The 18,429-nt window shown below is 47.6% G+C and overlaps 1 protein-coding gene across 17 annotated transcripts in view; it reads left to right on the top strand.

Moving 5' to 3' along the window:
* The window catches only part of TRERF1 (transcriptional regulating factor 1), a 229,242-nt gene that overhangs the window by 171,721 nt on the left and 39,092 nt on the right, over positions 1–18,429 (top strand). For all 17 annotated transcript variants that reach the window (XM_033217168.1, XM_033217171.1, XM_033217177.1 and 14 more), the window contains 2 exons: positions 13,850–15,548; positions 17,888–17,934. In XM_033217168.1, coding sequence (XP_033073059.1) covers positions 14,106–15,548; positions 17,888–17,934 — 1,490 coding nt within the window. In that variant the 5' untranslated portion in view covers positions 13,850–14,105. The remainder of the gene's footprint in view (positions 1–13,849; positions 15,549–17,887; positions 17,935–18,429) is intronic.

Raw genomic sequence — 18,429 nt, 5'->3', positions numbered from 1 at the left:
TTTCAGCTCTCCTGCTGGACACAAGTGTCCTTTTTGTGGTGTATTTAGTGTGGCATTTTTCATATTTTTGTGGTTTTTGTTGTTGGTTTCACTGTTTAAAATGGCTCCCAAGTGTAATGCTGAAGTGTTGCCTGCTGTTCTCAGCACAAGAAGGCTGTGATTTGCCTTACAGAGAAAATGGGTGAATTAGATAAGCTCCTTTCAGGCATTAGTTGTAGTACTGTTGGCTGTGAGGTCCATGTTAATGAATGAAAAAAATAGATGTTAAATAAGATATCCTTTAAGCAGACACATATAAAACAAGGTTATGTATACTGATCAGCTGACAAAAATCTTGCAACCAGGGGCTTGCAGGAACCTAACCCTGTATTTCTCTTAGGAGCAGTGGCTCAGTATTCACTAATTCAGTGATCATAGAGACTTTATAGGATGTAACTACCACAACTAACAAAAATCAACTATCTATATTCCTACATACATATATGTTCTATTTTAACCATTTCTTTACACAAAAGAGAGCATATTGAACATACTGTCCTGCATCTTTCTTTTTCATTTAACCTTGGACATCTTTCCATATCGCTTCATAGAGAGTTTCCTTGTTGTTCTTTTGGAATTTTTGTTTTGGTTTGGTTTGTTTGTTTGGGACAGGGTCTCACTCTGTCACCCAGGCTGGAATGCAATGGTGCCATCATGGCTCACTGTAGCCTCAACCCTCTGGGCTCAATTGATCCTCCCACTTCAGCTTCCCAAGTAGCTGGGACTACAAGCGTGCACCACCACACCTGGCTGATTTTTGTTATTTTTTGTAAAGACAGGGTTTCACCATGTTGCCCAGACTGGTCTTAACTCCTTGGCTGAAACAGTCCTCCTGCCTCATCCTCCCAAAGTGCTGGGATTACAGGCATGAGCCACTGCACCAAGTCTCCGTGTTAGTTTTAACAACTGCATAGTATCCCATCCTGCGGTTATTCCATGATTTCCTTCAGTTGATCCCTTATGGTTAGGCATTTGGGTTGTTTTCAGTCTTTGGCTTTTCTAGCAATACCGCAGCATACACACTTGACTACATGTCATTTTCTATGAGTCTCTGCTTTAACCAACTACCTAGAAAGGGAATTCTGAGGGCAGTAGTTCAGCCTGGCCAAATTGACACATAAAAAGCATCACACCTTCCTCTACTCCTGGTATGTATCCTAAAGAAATTCTCACAGATGTTCCTAAGGGGATGCATCTGAGAATGTTCATTGCAAGGTGTCATTGGGAGGTTGGTAAGGTAGTTAAGGTGATGGATGCACTTACCACCTTGTGGGATTATTGGGAGGGGCTTCTAAGGGACTTGGCACTGTGCCCAGCCCGGGGTTAGCGCCCAGTGCACGTTAGCCATCGTTGCTGTTCTTCCTTCCTGTTTGTGTAGCAGCATCTTAGTCCAGCTCATCGGCGCCAGGCTCGGTGTCCCTCCTACGGCCATCCCTCTGTGACCCGCCTCCACACAGGGCTGGAGGATGCTGGCAGAGTCCGGGCACTCTTAAGCAGGCATCCTAGATGTAACTCTGGACCACCTCAGCTGGTCTGGAGAAGGGGATTGGCTCCTTCACTCTCTAATAGTTTACCATGCACACACCATTGATGTTTGACAAATTTGTTTGCTGTGTTCCATAAACATTGAGTGAATCTGCTTTGGTCAAACACTGCTCGTGGCACAGTGGATAGAGAAGGAGAGATTTTAAAAAACAGAGCTATTAAACACAATTTTGTTTCTGTGGAACTGGAAGTCTAGTATTGTTTGAAAAATAAAGTACCTGAGGTGACTGAGCTTAGTGGGGTAATGTTTCCAACAAACAGAAGTATGCGTGTCTGGGCCTGTAAAACCTTTAGCTAGGATTTGGTCCTCACACTCTCCCTCCAGCCCAGGCTCCGGGGCCGCATTTCTATCTTCTTGGTTCAGCTGCAGGGGTCCCCTAGCAGCAAAGGGAAGTTGTTTTGGCAAGAAATTGGGACTGTGAGATCATGGGGGCCAGTGACCAACAGGTTATCTGCCTTGAGCAGGTCCAGACAGGTCTGGGGGCTTTCCAAGGGAGCGTGAAGATTACCAGAGGAGAAGCAAACCCAGAAAGGTTTGCTCTTTATCCCCTGAGGCCTCTCAGTAACCAGAAGCCAACCTTCATCATCCCTGCCACCATCCACATACAACCACTAGACAGTGGGAATCTCAGGTGAGGGGGATTTCACTTCCAGCTTTATTCCATAACACTGAATTCTTAGAAGCATTTGTGAATTAAAACATACTGCTTTTCTTCATTGTGGCATGCTGTGATTTGGAACAAATTTGGAACCAGATCCTCCTGACAGACTTTCTCTACAGCTCCCATGGACTTGCCTCTCAAGGACATCTTCCCGATTGGCTTCCAGGCCACCTCCCTCACTCCTTCCTTTCCCCTCCCTCAGCAAGCCACCAAAAGAGAATTGCTGCCAAATTAGGTGTGAGCAAGACAACTATTAAAAGACTGGCACTGCGGTCTTTAGTGCACTGGCACTGGCCCGCAAGAGCCTGCATCTGGGTGCCATGAGAGTGAGGCTCCCCCTAGACCCTCAAAGGAGGAGGCCCACTCATCTGCCTGGGAAGGCCAACCTCCCATAGCACCATGAAGAACAGGGGAGGCGTCGCCAGGCACAGCCAAGTGGCTGGGCTGGACCCCAAGGGCTGCAGGGCATAGAGGCTTCTCCCTGGCTGCCCTGGGTCAGTGCCTGCTGAGCACTCACTCACACTGTCAGGCGGGGGCATGGGCTGAGTCCTGGAGACGAGCGAGCAAGCGAACCAGGGCTCCCCCTGCCCTCCCTCAGAGCCCAAGCCTGCTGGGAGATGGGTGCCTGAGTGAGGCTCACCATCCCCCAGGGCTTCTAGAAGGAGGCCAGAACCGGATCCTCGGAGGCCTGGAGGAGGGAGCGACTCAGGAAGTCCCACTGGAAGGCCTCCAGCCCCAGTCACCAGAGGTCCCCTCGGATTTGTTTGTTGACTCCCAGAATTCCCCAAAAGACCTTAGAACTCTGAGCCAAAGGGACTGTGGAGATTGCTTGCCCGAGCCCCCTTATCTTAAAAGTGAAAAGCTTGGGACCGTGGCACTGCCCAGGATGTAGTTCAGTGTCGCCGCCGGTGTTTACAGAATGCTCCCGTGTGGCACCGATGTCATAACCTGGGATACCCTGGGCTTCCACGAGGGCTTTTTGTCTGAAACGCAGGCAGGAGACCCAGAGGGGACCCACGACAACCCAAACACAAGAACACTATTGCACGGTTATTTTACATACTGACTTTGTACATCACTGACATTTACTGTGTGAGCTGTTTTCCAGACGAAAGGGAAGTGGTTGTCACCCAAGATGATCCCCCCATTTCTGGAGCCCTGGGTGACCCTTTGGTTTTTTTATACAGTCTGATGTCTTGGAAGGCCACACACCAAAGCCACACCAGCTGATCCGCTTGGGAGTATAGCTCACACACACACAGGCCTGGAGAGTCTGTGGGTCTAGTACCATCTCAATGTGCGTGGCCAGGATGTGGTGACAGCACCAGCCACCTCCCTCCCTATCGTCCCTTGCAGAGGAAGCTGGTCTGTGGTGCCCACCTGCCGAAGGCTGTTCTGGCCACTTGGCCCCATGACGCTAGGTGTGGAGCTTAAGTGATAGCAACAGAGCCTGCAGGTGCTTGACTTGTGTTTTCTTCTATTAATAATTCACTCTGCGGCTGTAGGTAGGGCCAAGGGGGTCAGATCTCCCTGCCAGCCCACTTCCCCTCTATCTTTATCCCCACTCTTGCCAGGGCCTCATCAGAGCAGCCGGAGGGAAGTCTCCTCCCATTCTCCCAGCCCTGCCCTGCCCTGCCCAGGACAGCTGCAGGGCCGGGGATCCTTTGTTTGGCTGAAGTCCCAGGTGCTGATTCAGAAGGCCCCACGCCCCAAGTCCTCAGGGGCAGGAGTGGAGGATCCTTCCTGTGGGCCCTGGGCCCAGACCCCTTCAGCCGAGTGCCCTGCAGAGACCTTCCCGGAGTCCCCCACAGCAAGGGTCTGCCCACTGCATCTCCTGGGCCCTGGCTGGAGTGACCTTATCCTTATGTGAGGCCCAAGCCGCATATTGTGGCTCCCACCCTGCGAGGGCTGGGGTAACCAGTTGTTCTTCTCTGCCTTCCCCTTGTGACATTCCTTGGGGTCCTTTGGAAGCCTCTTCCTCCCCAGATTGCAATCTTAAAGACACAGGTTTGTCCCATAGTGGCCCTGCCATAGAGGGTCCTCAGTGTGAGTTGGTATAAAGACTGTAAAGGATGACAGAGCACAGATGCTGGTCTGAGCCATGAGGGCTGCAGTTCATATGACTGTAAACCTCATGAGGCCAGAGGCGCTCCTGACCTCTCATCTCTCCTGGCACATAGCAGGTCTTCAATCTGATTGATGATTAATTCTGAAATTCTCTTAGCAGCTCCTCCTTAGGGGACACATGTGATCATGAAAGCATTTGGGTCACTCAGGGAATCACGTGTGGATTGTTTTGGTGCTCCTCTGTCCCATCTTCTTTCTGTAGACCTTTCAGCTGGATCATCTGTCAACCTCACCACCATCAGGTGATGGGGGATGGTGTCAACTGTGGGTTGGGAGGAAGCTTCCTGGGGAGCCAGGCAAGCTGGAGTGGTCCTCGTCCCTGGCATGCCCCGCTCAGAGCCTATTGCACCTCTCCCTTTAGGCTGAAAGGTGCAGTAAGTGTGGGTTGTAAGTTTGCTAAGGATGTCTGCATTTGTATCTGCTACTTTCTCCTTGGAACCGTAGACTGTAGCTGACTTGACAGTGCTGATGTTAGAGTTGTTAATCCCAGGTAACTGTGTTGGAGCTTGTCCCATTCTAGTCTCCCAGAGCAGTTTGTCATACAGGAAGTGCTCAGCCATGTCAGTTACATCAATTTAACATCTCCTCCCCTCCCTAGCTTCTGTGTGTCATAAAAGGAGAGGTGGAGACCACATTGGCCTCTACACTGCATGCATTTGCCCCCTAAACAGTTGTCAGATCTATACAGTGAATACCAGCTGGATCCAGAACCCTGAATTCGTCTCTACAAGTGAGGTTAAGATGAGGGAGAGATTGTGTGGATTTTATTCAGGCTCTCTCTCGAGAAAAACTTTGCTTCAATTATCTGGATATAGAGAAAGCCAGGGCTGAAGTCCAGAGAGGGCAAATGACTTGCCCAGGGTCACATGGACTCAGTAGAGCAAAGCCCAGGGCTCCTATCTTCTATTGCAGTGTTCTTCTTCTTCTTCTTTTTCCTTCTTTCTTCTTCTTCTTTTTATTTATTTTTTTATTTTTATGTATTTATTTATTTATTTATTTTTGAGACGGAGTCTCTCTCTGTCTGCAATCTCGGGAAAGCTCCACCTCCCAGGTTTAGGCAATTCTCCTGCCTCAGCCTCCCAAGTAGCTGGGACTACAGGCGCCCAGCACCACACCTGGCTAATTTCGGGTTTGTTTGTTTGTTTGTTTTTGTATTTTTAGTAGAGATGGGGTTTCACCATGTTAGCCAGGATGGTCTCAATCTCCTGACCTCGTGATCCGCCCGCCTTGGCCTCCCAAAGTGCTGGGATTATAGGCATGAGCCACCACACCAGGTCAATTTTTTTTTTTTTTTTTTTGAGATAGGGCTCGTGTGCAGTGGTACAGTCACCACTCACTGCAGCCTCAACTTCCTAGGCTCAGGTGATTCTCCCACCTCAGCCTCCCAAGTAGCTGGGACTACAGGTGCACGCCACTACACCTAGCTAATTGTTTGTAGAAATGGGGTCTCACTATGTTGCCTAGACTTATCTTAAATTCCTGGGTTCAAGTGATCTGTGGGCCTTGGCCTCCCAAAGTGCTGAGATTACAGGTATGAGCCACTGCTCCCAGCTTTTTCCAGTGCTTTTCTAACTACACCATATTCACAGAGCCAATGCCCATGTTCCTAATCTCCCTGCAATCCTAGCCATGTCGGGACTGCTGCAGGACAAACCTGTATCTTTAAGCTCACAATCTGAAGGAGGAGGCTTCAAAAAGACCCCAAAGAATGTCACAAGCAGAAGGCAGAAAAAGACAACTGGCAACCCCAGGCCTCACAGGGTGGGAGCCACAATATGGGGCTCAAGCCACACAGGAGGGTGAGGTCATCCCAGCCAGGGCCCTGGAGGTGGAGCAGGCAGACCCCTGCTGTTGGATACTTACGGAAGGTAGTATGAGACAAATGTGTCCAGGAATACAACAACAAGGCCCACTCAGACCATGGCTGCCTCCTCCAGGAAGTTACCCTAGACTCCTGCAGCTCCCCCTTCTCTCCCCATGTCCTTAGTTTCCATACCACTCCATGGCAGCTAGGAAGAGAAAGAAGTGGCATATGGTAATCACAGGGGAGAGACGATGTTCAAGTCCCTGGTAAAGAACTACAGCCAGCCCAGAAGAAAGATGGCAGTGACAGTGACAACCAAAAAGTGAAATGGCTCCAATCTCTATTTCCTAATGAGGAGCCACCTGCAGGAAGCACAATCCCAACCCTCCATTCTGCAGGTTCCTGGGCTACGCGTCCGGCTTCTTACTGATCCCCAGGGCTTGGAGGGAGCAATTGATGCTACAGGGTGAGATCTGAGGGTGGAGAAATGAATGTTTCTTGCTGCCCAAAGAGAGCCTTGAAAATCCTCCCACAGCCCAGAGTCAGCAGGAAAGCCAGGGCTGTGAGGGAGTAAGAGCGAACCATTCACTGCGCAGAGGAAGATTTAGGTGCTAACCACCGTCTTTGGCAGCACATGTCCACGATAATCGGGTAACTGGATTATAAAATACCCACTGGAATTATTTAGAAGACTAATCAGAAAGCATTTAGAACAACAATGGTGCTAAAAAGAAGACGGCAAACTGCGGCCCACATCCTGGAGAGCCGCCCTTGGCTCCTGCCTGCTTGGGGGAGCTGGAAGTGAGCTGGAGTAAGAGGAGCCCCCAGGGGAGTCAAGTGAAGCTTCCTTGACAGAGCCCAGAGGAAGGCTGGACTAAAACACAAGCCAAAGCATTTGGAGAATTGTGTATACAGTCTCTAACTGACGGCCCAGGGTCAGAAAAATGAAAATCTTTTTGGTTTTTCTTCCTCAAACAAGCAATGGTGGTCTGGCCGGAGCAGGGTGTTACCCCTTCTGAATTGTAAGCAAACAAGTTCTGCAGAGACCTTGGCCAAAGTCAACTTCCTCTCCTGATGTATCTCTCTGTCTGTCTCTCTGGTTCAAAGGGTGGTCCTTAGGACAGATATCCTCCTTGCAGACTGCGGCCTTGTCTCCTGGTGCCCCAGGCCAGGGGGTGGGGTGTAGAGAGACTTTGATGCTCTAGAACAGGGGTCAAGCAAACCATGGGTCAGGCCAGATCCAGCCCACACCTATTCTTGTACTGCCTATGAGTGAAGAAGGATTTTTACATTTTTAATTGGTTGAAGAAAAATCAAAAGAAGAACAGCATTTGGCATGTGAAAATTATATAAAATTCAAGTTTCAGTGTCCATAAATAAAGTTGTATTGGAACACAGCCACGCCCATTCATTTATATATGGTCTGTGGCCGCTTTCACGCTACTGTGGCAGCGTTGTGACAGAAACCATATGTATTGGCCCCAAAGCTGAAAATATTTACTAGTTGGCCCTGTATAGAAAAAGTGTGCTGGGAGGTCTCTGTAGAGTCTTGTTATTTTCTACAGCACTCCATAAATTTGGTGCTTTAGGGCACTATGCCCTCAACAAAAACGAGTAAATTCTGTCCCTCAGTCCATGTCAGAGGCATGGTACCTGCAGAGGGGAACAGGCCACTCTAGGTCTCCTTTGCCTGGCGCAGTGTTGCAGTTCAGTGAGCGTTTGTTGAGCATCTGCTATGTCCCAGTCCCTGAGGACACCACATGGGCAGGCTGCTGTCCCTGCGTCACAGTGACTGGGCAGCCAGTCTGGAGACAGGCACGGAAGAGGGTCGCCTGACTGCGACCTGGTCAGTGCAGAGGAAAGGCGGTCACAGGCTCTGTGGGAGCGTAGAACCTTAGGTTCCGAGTGGGCATTTATTTGTTGAGCCCACCCTGGAGTCCTGCTCTAAGGAAGAAACTGACTGAAGAAATGGGAAAGTAGCAGTTCTTTTAATTAGTTCATGAATGAAAAAGCTCCTGGTACAAATTACCCAGTAGGAATTGTTACACATAATGAGCAAAACAGTTACCTTGTTAGAAAAATAATAGAGACTTGAATCCTGAGTTGGTATTATAAGAATTCTGGGAGATTGACTAATCCACCAAGAACAACAGTTTCCAGGTTTTAAATGATATGTTTAAAATAGCCTTTTGGCAAGATGCTAAACCACGGCCTAGCACGCTACCATCTGTATAAGAGGGGCTGTGCACCAGGGTTCTTATATGAGCATGAAGTGTCTCTAGGAGGATATATAAGAACTTAATTCACTGTCCCAGAAGGGGTGCTGGGTGGCTAGGGATGGGGGTGGAGGGTGGAGGGAGACTTTTCACATATGCTCCTATTTTTACAATTTGCATGATTTTCACTTTATTTGCAAGCATTTATTTGGGATAATTTTTGCTGTTTTGCATATCCATTTTAACCTTTTGAATTTTGAACCATGTGAATCTAGTACCTATTCAAAAAATATTACATTAATGTAAAATAAATAGCACATGGTTTTGCCATTATCTCCCTATGGTGTTTTAGGAAAAATCATTTTCTCTCTTTTTTTTATTTTATTTATTTATTTATTTTTATTTGTTTGTGTTTTTTTTTTGAGACAGGGTCTCACTCTGTTGTACAATGGCTTGATCTCAGCTTACTGCAGCCTTCACCTCCAGGGTTCAAGCAATTCTTGTGCCTTAGCCTCCCAAGAAGCTGGGACTACAGGCATGCACCACCACGCCTGGCTAATTTTTGTATTTTTTTTTTTAGTATAGACAGGGTTTTGCCATGTTGGCCAGGCTGGTATTGAACTCCTGGCCTCAAGTAATCCGCCTGCCTTGGCCTCCCAAAGTGCTAGGATTACAGGCTTGAGCCCAGCCATTTTCCCCTTCTTTCATTGAACAAATGAGGCTTGATTGCCTACCATTAGCAAGGCACTGCTCTGGGCCCAGAAATTACATCTCTGGGCCTCTGTTTCTTCATCTGTAAAGTAGAGAGACCATATCATCTCTGGGGCAGTGGTCTTCAACTTGAGCGTGCATCAGACTCAACAAGAGGGCTCATTAAAACACAGACTGCTGAGCCCCAGTCTGTTTCTAATTTAGTGGGTCTGGATGGGGCCTAAGAATTAGTATTTATTATTTCCCAGGTGATGATGGGGCTGCTAGCCCAAGAACCACACTTTGGGAACCCACCTAGGGTTCCATCTAGGGTTCTGTGCTTGTAAACAAACTACATTCCAGTTCTGGAAATGTCAACAAATAAAAAATAACCTCCTGCAACTGAGAATGGAAAGTCATTCCTTTCCCTAGCAGTTTGGGAAGACTTAACAAAGCAAACATGTCAACAGAAGTTCAATTATCTAGCTTCCATTCTACCCACAGGGCCATAGGAGAGAGACATGAAATCAATAGTGCTCAAAGTCGGGTGAGTTTCAACAAGTAATTCTTTCTGGGTGTGGTGACTTTGTGTAAGCCTTTTAAGGAAGGTTGAGTGGAGGGGTTTAAGCCTGGTAGAGCATTCTGAAATAGCCAGGCCTAATGCCCAAAGGATAATACTGTCGGATGGCACTTTAAGGCCCACTACAACTTATCCCTTTCTTATAAATTTAGCCTGATCATTGGTGAGTTCTGGACAAGGACATGATGTCCCAGTGTGAACTCCTGAACCTGACTCCATGCCTTTGTTCATGCTGTTCCCTGTCCAGAATACCCTTCCTGGTCCTCTCCACCTCTGTAAGCCCTATTTGCCTATCAGGACCAAGGTGCTGACTATTCTTCATGAGAACTTAAGAACTTCTTGATCTATACTGAGTATCTTTTTCTGCCTGTCTCAGCTCACTGGGATATTTGATCATTGTTTTCTAATTTTTTCTCATTTGTTGATCTATTCATTCAATAAATGCTGCCCTTCCTTCAGCAAATCTTTATTGGAGTCCTGCAATGTGCTGGGCATTATGGCAGGTTTGAGGAAGAGACTCCTAGGTAAAAATAGACCTGGTTCCTGCTCTAATAGAGAAAGATCCATTAATGAAATAATTGCACTGGTGGAAGTACAATTACAAGCGGAGGAGAGTAGTCTAAAGGAAAGAAATATGGTTTTATGTGAACATATAAGAAAGGAATCTGATGTAGACTTGGGGATTGGGGTCAGAATCAACTTTCTGAGAATGTGTAATTTGAGCTGAGATCTGAAGGATACTGTGTTAGGGAAGAGGGGAAGAGCTCTCCAAATGGTGAGGGGGCATCATGTACAAAGGCCCTGCAGTGGAAGAGAGCATGGCAGGTTCAAGGAAAGAGCTCCTTGAAAACAGCATCCAGTTTGGGAGAGATGATGTTGAACTGCCTTTGAATGTGGACGTGGTGACGTAGAGTAGGCAGCTGATCAGGATCTCAGACCATCTGAGCTGGGAGCAGTCATGATATTGCTTAAAATCAATAAGGGATCAGAAAGGATGGGTGGTGGATGCGGCTGTCAAAGGAGAGAATATGTATGAGGAAAGGAGTGGGTGTCTCAGACTGGGTCCTAAGCCCCATAGGGCCAGAGTATTTCAAGGAAAGAGAGTGGCTTCCCACTGGCAAGACAGGGAATGTTTCTCTTATTCCTCGCTCCCTGCTCACTGTCTTCTGAGTTCTGGTCTTAGTTATGCCTCACCTGGATGCAGCGAGAGTCTGCTAATTCAGTGCTTCTCCAGTTTTAATGTGCACATGACTCACTTGGGGGTGGGGATTATCTCAATAAAATACGGATTCTGACTCAATAGATCTCAACTGGAGCCTGAGATTCTGCATTTCTAAACAGCTCCCAGGTGACCTGGAACAACGTTTGAGCAGCGAGGTTCATTAGTCTCCTTGCCTCTGAAGCTCAGCATCCTCATGCCCAGCATCCTTTCACTGTTGCAGCCACCTTTGGCCAGCCTCTCCTTCCACCCACGGCTGGCATTCCTCCATCCTTCCCTCCACCAAATGCAACCCTTCATCTGAAGTTTTCTGTCTCTTTCTCTCGTAATTCAGAAAGGGACAGACCAACTCAGCTCACTCACAGGTAGAGGGGGACGACTGCAGTGGTCTTCAAACTTTTCTGTTTAAAATCCTCTCTAAAAGAAACTTTTAAAACTCTTTGCCCCTTCATACAGTTTTAAGTTTACACCCACATTTTTAATCATACATTTGCTGAAGATACAATTTCCAGTATGTTGTAAACATTGATATTTTTAAGCAAAACTATTACATCACTGTTTTAAATTTATCCAGTGGAATCTAAACACCATAGCAATTTAATACCTCCCATCATCCATTTTAAAAATGCATGAACACCCTCTTTAATAGTCAGTGTTCCTTTTTCTTCTGGAAATTGTATTTTCATTTCACTTGCTCTGTGGAATTTTATCCTAATGTGATATGTGTAATATATTTTTATGCTTGGAACTTTTTCACTTGTTTCCCTACCATATTTTTCTGTAACAATTTTATAGAAAGTTGAAACTCTTTTAATTTCCTAAAATCAAAAGATCTAAGTATTAAAATGTTCTTCTGGTTTGAGTTATCACAATTATTAATAGTATACAGTTAATCAAAACAACATTAAATGTGTTACTAATTTGGATAAATAGTAAACATAAATAGTTAAATTATGTTGAAAATGCATCTGTAAATGAAATGGTGGTACTGGGTAACTTTTTTGGGGGGGTGACTTTTCAAAATAAACTTTTTTAAATTGACATACAGCATATACACCTTTATGTATATGACCAGGTCATAGTGTATAGCTTGAATTACAGCAGAGTGAGAATGACCATGCAGTTCCCACCCAGGTCTAGAAATAAAACATTGCTGGTGCTGAGCTGTATTTTCAATTTCATTATCCATGGAAGAATATTGGTTATTGCTAGCATGAGACAAGGATCAGCATTTATTATGTTTCCATTTTTCATTCTTCCTGATGCAGTACATGAGAAGTTTGCCCTTCTTTTTGTAAAGGAGGGTGATTAGGAAAGAGAAGGCCTAAAAGGACAGCTTGTACCTCTGCCACCCATGAGTTATAGAAAGAATTTCTGTAGAAGTTGAGGGTCTAGGAATTGAACCTTTTTTTTTTTTTAATTATACTTTAAGTTCTAGGGTACATGTGCATAACGTGCAGGTTTGTTACATATGTATACTTGTGCCATGTTGGTGTGCTGCACCCATCAACTCGTCAGCACCCATCAACTCGTCATTTACATCAGGTATAACTCCCAATGCAATCCCTCCCCCCTCCCCCCTGAACCTTTTTTTTTTTTTTTTTGAGATGGAGTTTGCTCTTGTCACCGAGGCTAGAGTGCAGTGGCACAATCTCGGCTCACTGCAACCTCTGCCTCCCGGGTTCAAGCGAATCTCCTGCCTCAGCCTCCCAAGTAGCTGGGATTACAAGTGCCTGCCACCACGCCCAGATAATTTTTGTATTTTTGGTAGAGACAGGCGGATCACGAGGTCAGGAGATCGAGACCGTCCTGGCCAACATGGTGAAATCCCGTCTCTACTAAAAATACAAAAATTAGTTGGGTGTGGTGGCAGGCACCTATAGTCCCATCAACTCGGGAGGCTGAGGCAGGAGAATCACTTGAACTCCGGAGGCGGAGGTTGCAGTGAGCCAAGATCACACCATTGCCCTCCAGCCTGGGCAACAGAGTGAGACTCCATCTCAAAAAAAAAAAAAAAAGAGATGAGGTCTTGCTTACTATGTTGCCCAGGCTAGTCTTGAACTCCTTAGCTCAAGCAATCTTCACCTCAGTCTCCTGATAGGTGGGGGTACAGGTGCATGCCATCACACCCTGCTTCTCTTATTTTTACCTTTTCATTACATGTATCTTTTCCCCCTTTGTAATTATTCATGCAACTCATCACCTTTTCTAACTACATGCTTGAGAGCAGGCCTATGTCTTAGTCATTTCTCAGCATTGTGCCTTAACAGTTAATAGGTGTCTAATAAATATGTGTTGAACAGATAACTTGATTAATGCATATCTTAAACCTCTTTATATTTCCCACAGGTCCTAGAATAGTGTTGGGCTTTCAATAGCAGGGTCTCAGAAGAATGGATGAATTAATCAATGAACAAAACAATGAATTAACAAATCAATGAACTACTGAGCCATTGAACAATGGCTCAAAAGTAAGAGTTTGCATCTCATGTGAGAATTAAGATCTGCGGACTCGGTGAAAAGGGTGTGGAGTGCAGTGCATGACACTGGCTATTTCTAATTGAGTCTCCTGTTTCATATATATATATATGAATACATATATACATATATATATGTATGTATATATTTTAGAGATAGCGTTTCACTCTGTCATCTAAGCTACAGTGCAGTGGTGCAGTCGTAACTCAGTGCAGCCTTAAACTTCTGGTCCCAAGTGATCCTCTTTCTTCAGCCTCCTGAGCAGCTGGGACTACAAGCGCGTGCCACCACACCCAGCTAATTTAAAAACATTTTTGAGACGGGATCTCCCTGTGTTGCCCAGGCTGGTCTCAAACGAACCTCATGTCTCAGCCTCCCAGGTAGCTGGGATTATATATTTATTTTTATCACTGGTCATGGTAGATATCAATTGCTCATCAGAAAACATCCAAATAAATCCTTTCCTGTCTTTTGCCTCTTGCCTTGCAGGTGTGAGCGCCGTCTCCTCACCACAGGCTGTGTGGTCCGTACCTCAGCCAGGGAGAGGATGTGAAACCCCCCGCCCTGCACATGAGTGGTACAGGCCAACAGGAACACCTGGCTCCAGCCACGTTCACAGACATGTCAGCCGTGGAGTAGTGCCGACACTTTCTCTCAGCTTCTCAGGGTTTCAGTCCTTTTGGGTTTGTTTTATTTACCTTTTTTATGGTTTTGTGGCTGGACGTTCACAACCAAGGCAGACAGCATGGGTGACCAGCAACTGTACAAGACCAACCATATGGCCCACGGTAGTGAGAACCTTTTCTACCAACAGCCACCACTTGGCGTCCACAGCGGGCTGAACCACAACTATGGGAATGCAGTAACAGGGGGCGGAATGGATGCCCCTCAGGCCTCGCCCATCTCCCCCCACTTCCCTCAAGAAACGCGGGATGGTCTGGGCTTGCCTGTTGGCTCCAAAAACCTTGGCCAAATGGATACCTCGAGGCAGGGAGGGTGGGGAAGTCATGCAGGGCCTGGAAACCATGTCCAGCTACGTGGAAACCTGGCCAACTCAAACATGATGTGGGGGGCACCGGCCCAGGCTGAGCCCACTGATGGCTACCAATATACCTACTCCCAGGCCAGCGAGATCCGGACCCAGAAGCTTACCAGCGGTGTCTTACACAAGCTGGACTCTTTCACCCAGGTGTTTGCCAACCAAAACCTGCGAATTCAGGTCAACAATATGGCCCAGGTGCTGCACACTCAGTCAGCAGTGATGGATGGAGCCCCTGACAGTGCCCTCCGCCAGCTGCTGTCTCAGAAGTCCATGGAGCCCCCAGCACCGGCTATCCCTTCCCGCTACCAGCAGGTGTCCCAGCAGCCTCACCCTGGTTTCACTGGTGGGCTGTCCAAACCAGCCCTTCAGGTCGGGCAGCACCCTACCCAAGGGCACCTGTATTATGACTACCAGCAGCCACTGGCTCAGGTGCCAGTGCAGGGAGGACAGACACTGCAGGCCCCACAGATGCTGTCACAGCACATGCAACAGATGCAGCAGCACCAGTATTACCCACCGCAGCAACAGCAGCAAGCTGGGCAACAGCGTATCTCCATGCAAGAAATACAGACGCAGCCGCAACAAATTCGCCCATCACAACCACAACCGCCGCCACCGCCGCCGCCGCCGCCGCAGCAGCAGCTACAGCTGCAGCAGCGGCAGGGTTCAATGCAGATACCTCAGTATTATCAGCCCCAACCCATGATGCAGCACTTGCAAGAGCAGCAGCAGCAACAGATGCACCTGCAGCCCCCTTCTTATCACAGGGACCCTCACCAGTATACCCCAGAGCAGGCACACACTGTCCAGCTGATTCCCCTGGGCTCCATGTCCCAGTACTACTACCAGGAGCCCCAGCAGCCCTACAGCCACCCCCTCTACCAGCAGAGCCACCTGCCCCAGCACCAGCAGCGTGAGGACAGTCAGCTGAAGACCTACTCTAGCGACAGACAGGCCCAGGCCATGCTGAGCTCCCATGGGGACCTGGGGCCTCCTGACGCAGGAATGGGAGACCTAGCGAGCTCGGATCTGACCCGGGTCAGCAGCGCCCTCCCCCATCGCCCCCTCCTGTCCCCCAGTGGGATCCACCTCAACAACATGGGGCCTCAGCATCAGCAGCTGTCTCCTAGTGCCATGTGGCCCCAGGTATTCTCCCACTGGAAGTTTCTTTCTATACCCAGTGTGCTACAGGGTCAGCCAGAGCTGAGTCTGCAGTGCTCAATCCTCTCTCCAAGCCTCCTCAACGCTTTTGTTCTTTATTCATTCCCCAAACATTAACCTACATGTGTCGCACACTGTCTGTGCCAAGCACTTGGAATACAAAATCAATCTGTTAAGTCCTTTGGCCATGGAGCTTATAATCTACTAAAGAGATGGCCAGAGTACCATATCGTGCCCTAAATGATTCACGTAATGGTCAAGACCTTGAGTGGGGTGCCAGGGGACCACACAGTGGTGGTGTCTCAGTTCCCTTGGATCTGTGTGCTCAGGATATGCTCTGTGACATTGGTCCCCCTTTGGGAGGGAGACCACATTATGACAGCATTTCTCAAAGTATATTGCTCAGAACAGTCGTTCCACAGTGTTTAATGGATATTGCTGGGGAAACAGTGGGTTCTCTGGATAAACTAGGGGTTTTTTTTGTTGTTTTTTTTTTTTTGAGACGGAGTCTCGCCCCATCACCCAGGTTGGAGTGCAATGGCACAATCTTGGCTCACTGCAACTTCCGTCTCCTGGGTTCAAGCGATTCTCCTGCCTCAGCCTCCCAAGTAGCTGGAATTCCAGGTGCACACCACCACACCTGGTAAGTTTTTGTATTTTTAGTAGAGACAGGGTTTCACCATGTTGGTCAGGCTGGTCTCGAACTCCTGACCTCGTGATGCGCCTGCCTCACCCTCCCAAAGTGCTGGGATTACAGGTGTGAGCCACTGTGCCCGGCCCATTTTTAGAGACAGGGTCTTCCTCTGTCACCCAGGCTGGAGTGCAGTGATGCAATCGTAGCTCACTGCAGCCTTGAACTCCTGGGCTCAAATGATCCTCCCACTTCACCCTCCCACATAGCTAGGACTACAGGTGCATGCCACCATGCCTGGGTACTTTCTTTGGTTTGGTTTCGTTTTGTAGAGACAGGTCTCCCTATGTTGCCCAGGCTGCTCTTGAACTCCTGGCCTCAGATGATCCTCCTGCTATAGCCTCCCAAAGTGAAACAGGTTGCTGTACTGCAGGACTTTTTGTGGCCTTTAATATGGTAATGCATTATAAGTCTCCCACACACCATGTGTGATTGCGGAGATGAAAACCTTAGCTGCCCACATGATCCAGGCTGGGAAAGTAAATAAGCAAAACTGTCTGGTATGAGATATTAGGGAGTGGTGGTGACTGGGGACTAGAGAGCAGATGCCCCATCCCATAGCATTCTCATTAAGGATTTTTAAAAAACAGTCTAGCCAAACAAACATGTCTGCAAGCCAGTTCAGCCTATGCACCATGATTAACCCTTGATTAGTTCCCAAAAGTATTTGACCAGAAAACAACCTACTATGTGCTGGGCACTTTTCATGCCTTCGCTTATTCCAAGTGCTGCAGTCAGATGACAGCCGTGTCTGAGGAGAAGGCGACCCCAAATGGGAACTGGTTGGGTAGAGAGAAGGTTCTGATGGAGGTTGAAGGCCAGAGATGAACTTCCCCTTGAGTTTGCTTTGTCTGGGGCTCAGAAACAGTAGTAACTGAGAGCCTTTGTAAATGTAGGAATGAGATGATTTAGATGATCTGGCTAAGGCTTTTTAAGAAGAATTCCAGGGCCGGGTATGGTGGCTCACACCTATTATCCAAGCACTTTGGAAGGCCAAGACAGGAGGATCGCTTGAGCCCAGGAGTTCAAGACCAGCCTAAGCAACAGAGCAAGACCTTGCCTCTACAAAAAATCAAAAATTTAGCTGGGTGTTGTGGCACACACCTGTAGTCCCAGCTACTTGGGAGGCTGAGGCAGGAGGATTGCTTAAGCCCAGGTGGTGGAGGCTGCAGTAAGCCATGATCATGCTACTACACTATAGCCTGGGTGACAGAGCAAGACCCTGTCTCAAAAAAAAAAAAAAGAAATTCCATCAGGAGGTCTCCTGGCATAATGCTGTGTCTTCCAACTCTCTTCTGTGTCCTTTATGGGAATGGAGCCTATCTGTGCACAGAGCGGGTGCCCTGGGAGAACAGGAAAGAACACAGTGGGAGGTTGCATCCTGGTGGGCTTGTTGTGGCTGGCAGCAGCTCCAGGAGTGGGAGCGGTGGTCCCAAGTCAAGGAGCAATTCAGGGACAGAAGTCAAATGCAGAAGAGCGAGGGCGTGAGTGGACATGAATGGGGTCAGCACAAGGCAGATGGCAGAAAGAGTCCTGGAAGAGTACCTGGTGTTCCCACTGCTCGAGGACTTCTCCCTTCAGAACACGTTTTTTTCTCTTCTTTTTTTCGGTATCCTGTTTGGCTCAAAATTAGATGCACCTACCTGATGGGAGAGCCCAGCCAGGGTCCCCTGAGTCAAGGTAGGATGAGTGGAGACTTGTTGGTATTTTGGGAGACTGGGAGGATTTTCTGGGGTGTCTCTTATGATTCATTTCTAAATTCCATGTCATTCCTTAAAGAAGTGTGTAGAAATAATAATAGCAGCTGCTGTGTTTGAGTGCATACTATGTGCTAAGCACTAGGCATTGTGTGTAGTAAAGTAATGCATGAGAGTGGGTATGATGATGATGTGCCTATACTCAGTAAGCACTCAATAATTGTTAGCTAGTATGATTGTTACTTTACAAATGAGAAAACTGAGGCTCAAAGAGCTTAAGGTTACACATCAAGTAACAGTGCTGGGATTGACTGCAAAGCCCATGTTCTGTCCACTGTGCATTCATTCAGTAGTTATTGAGTGTCTGCTGTGTGCCAAGCATAGAGCTAGGCTTTGAGAATACAGCAGTGAACAGTACAGACTGGCTTCCTCATCTCATGGGCATGGTCAATAAAGATTTAGCCAAACCTGATAAACT

This window comes from Trachypithecus francoisi, unplaced genomic scaffold (assembly GCF_009764315.1).
Source record: "Trachypithecus francoisi isolate TF-2019V2 unplaced genomic scaffold, Tfra_2.0 Lachesis_group10, whole genome shotgun sequence".
NCBI lineage: Eukaryota > Metazoa > Chordata > Mammalia > Primates > Cercopithecidae > Trachypithecus > Trachypithecus francoisi.
Note: the sequence above shows the minus strand (reverse complement) of the source record. Positions and strands in the feature narration are given on the sequence as shown.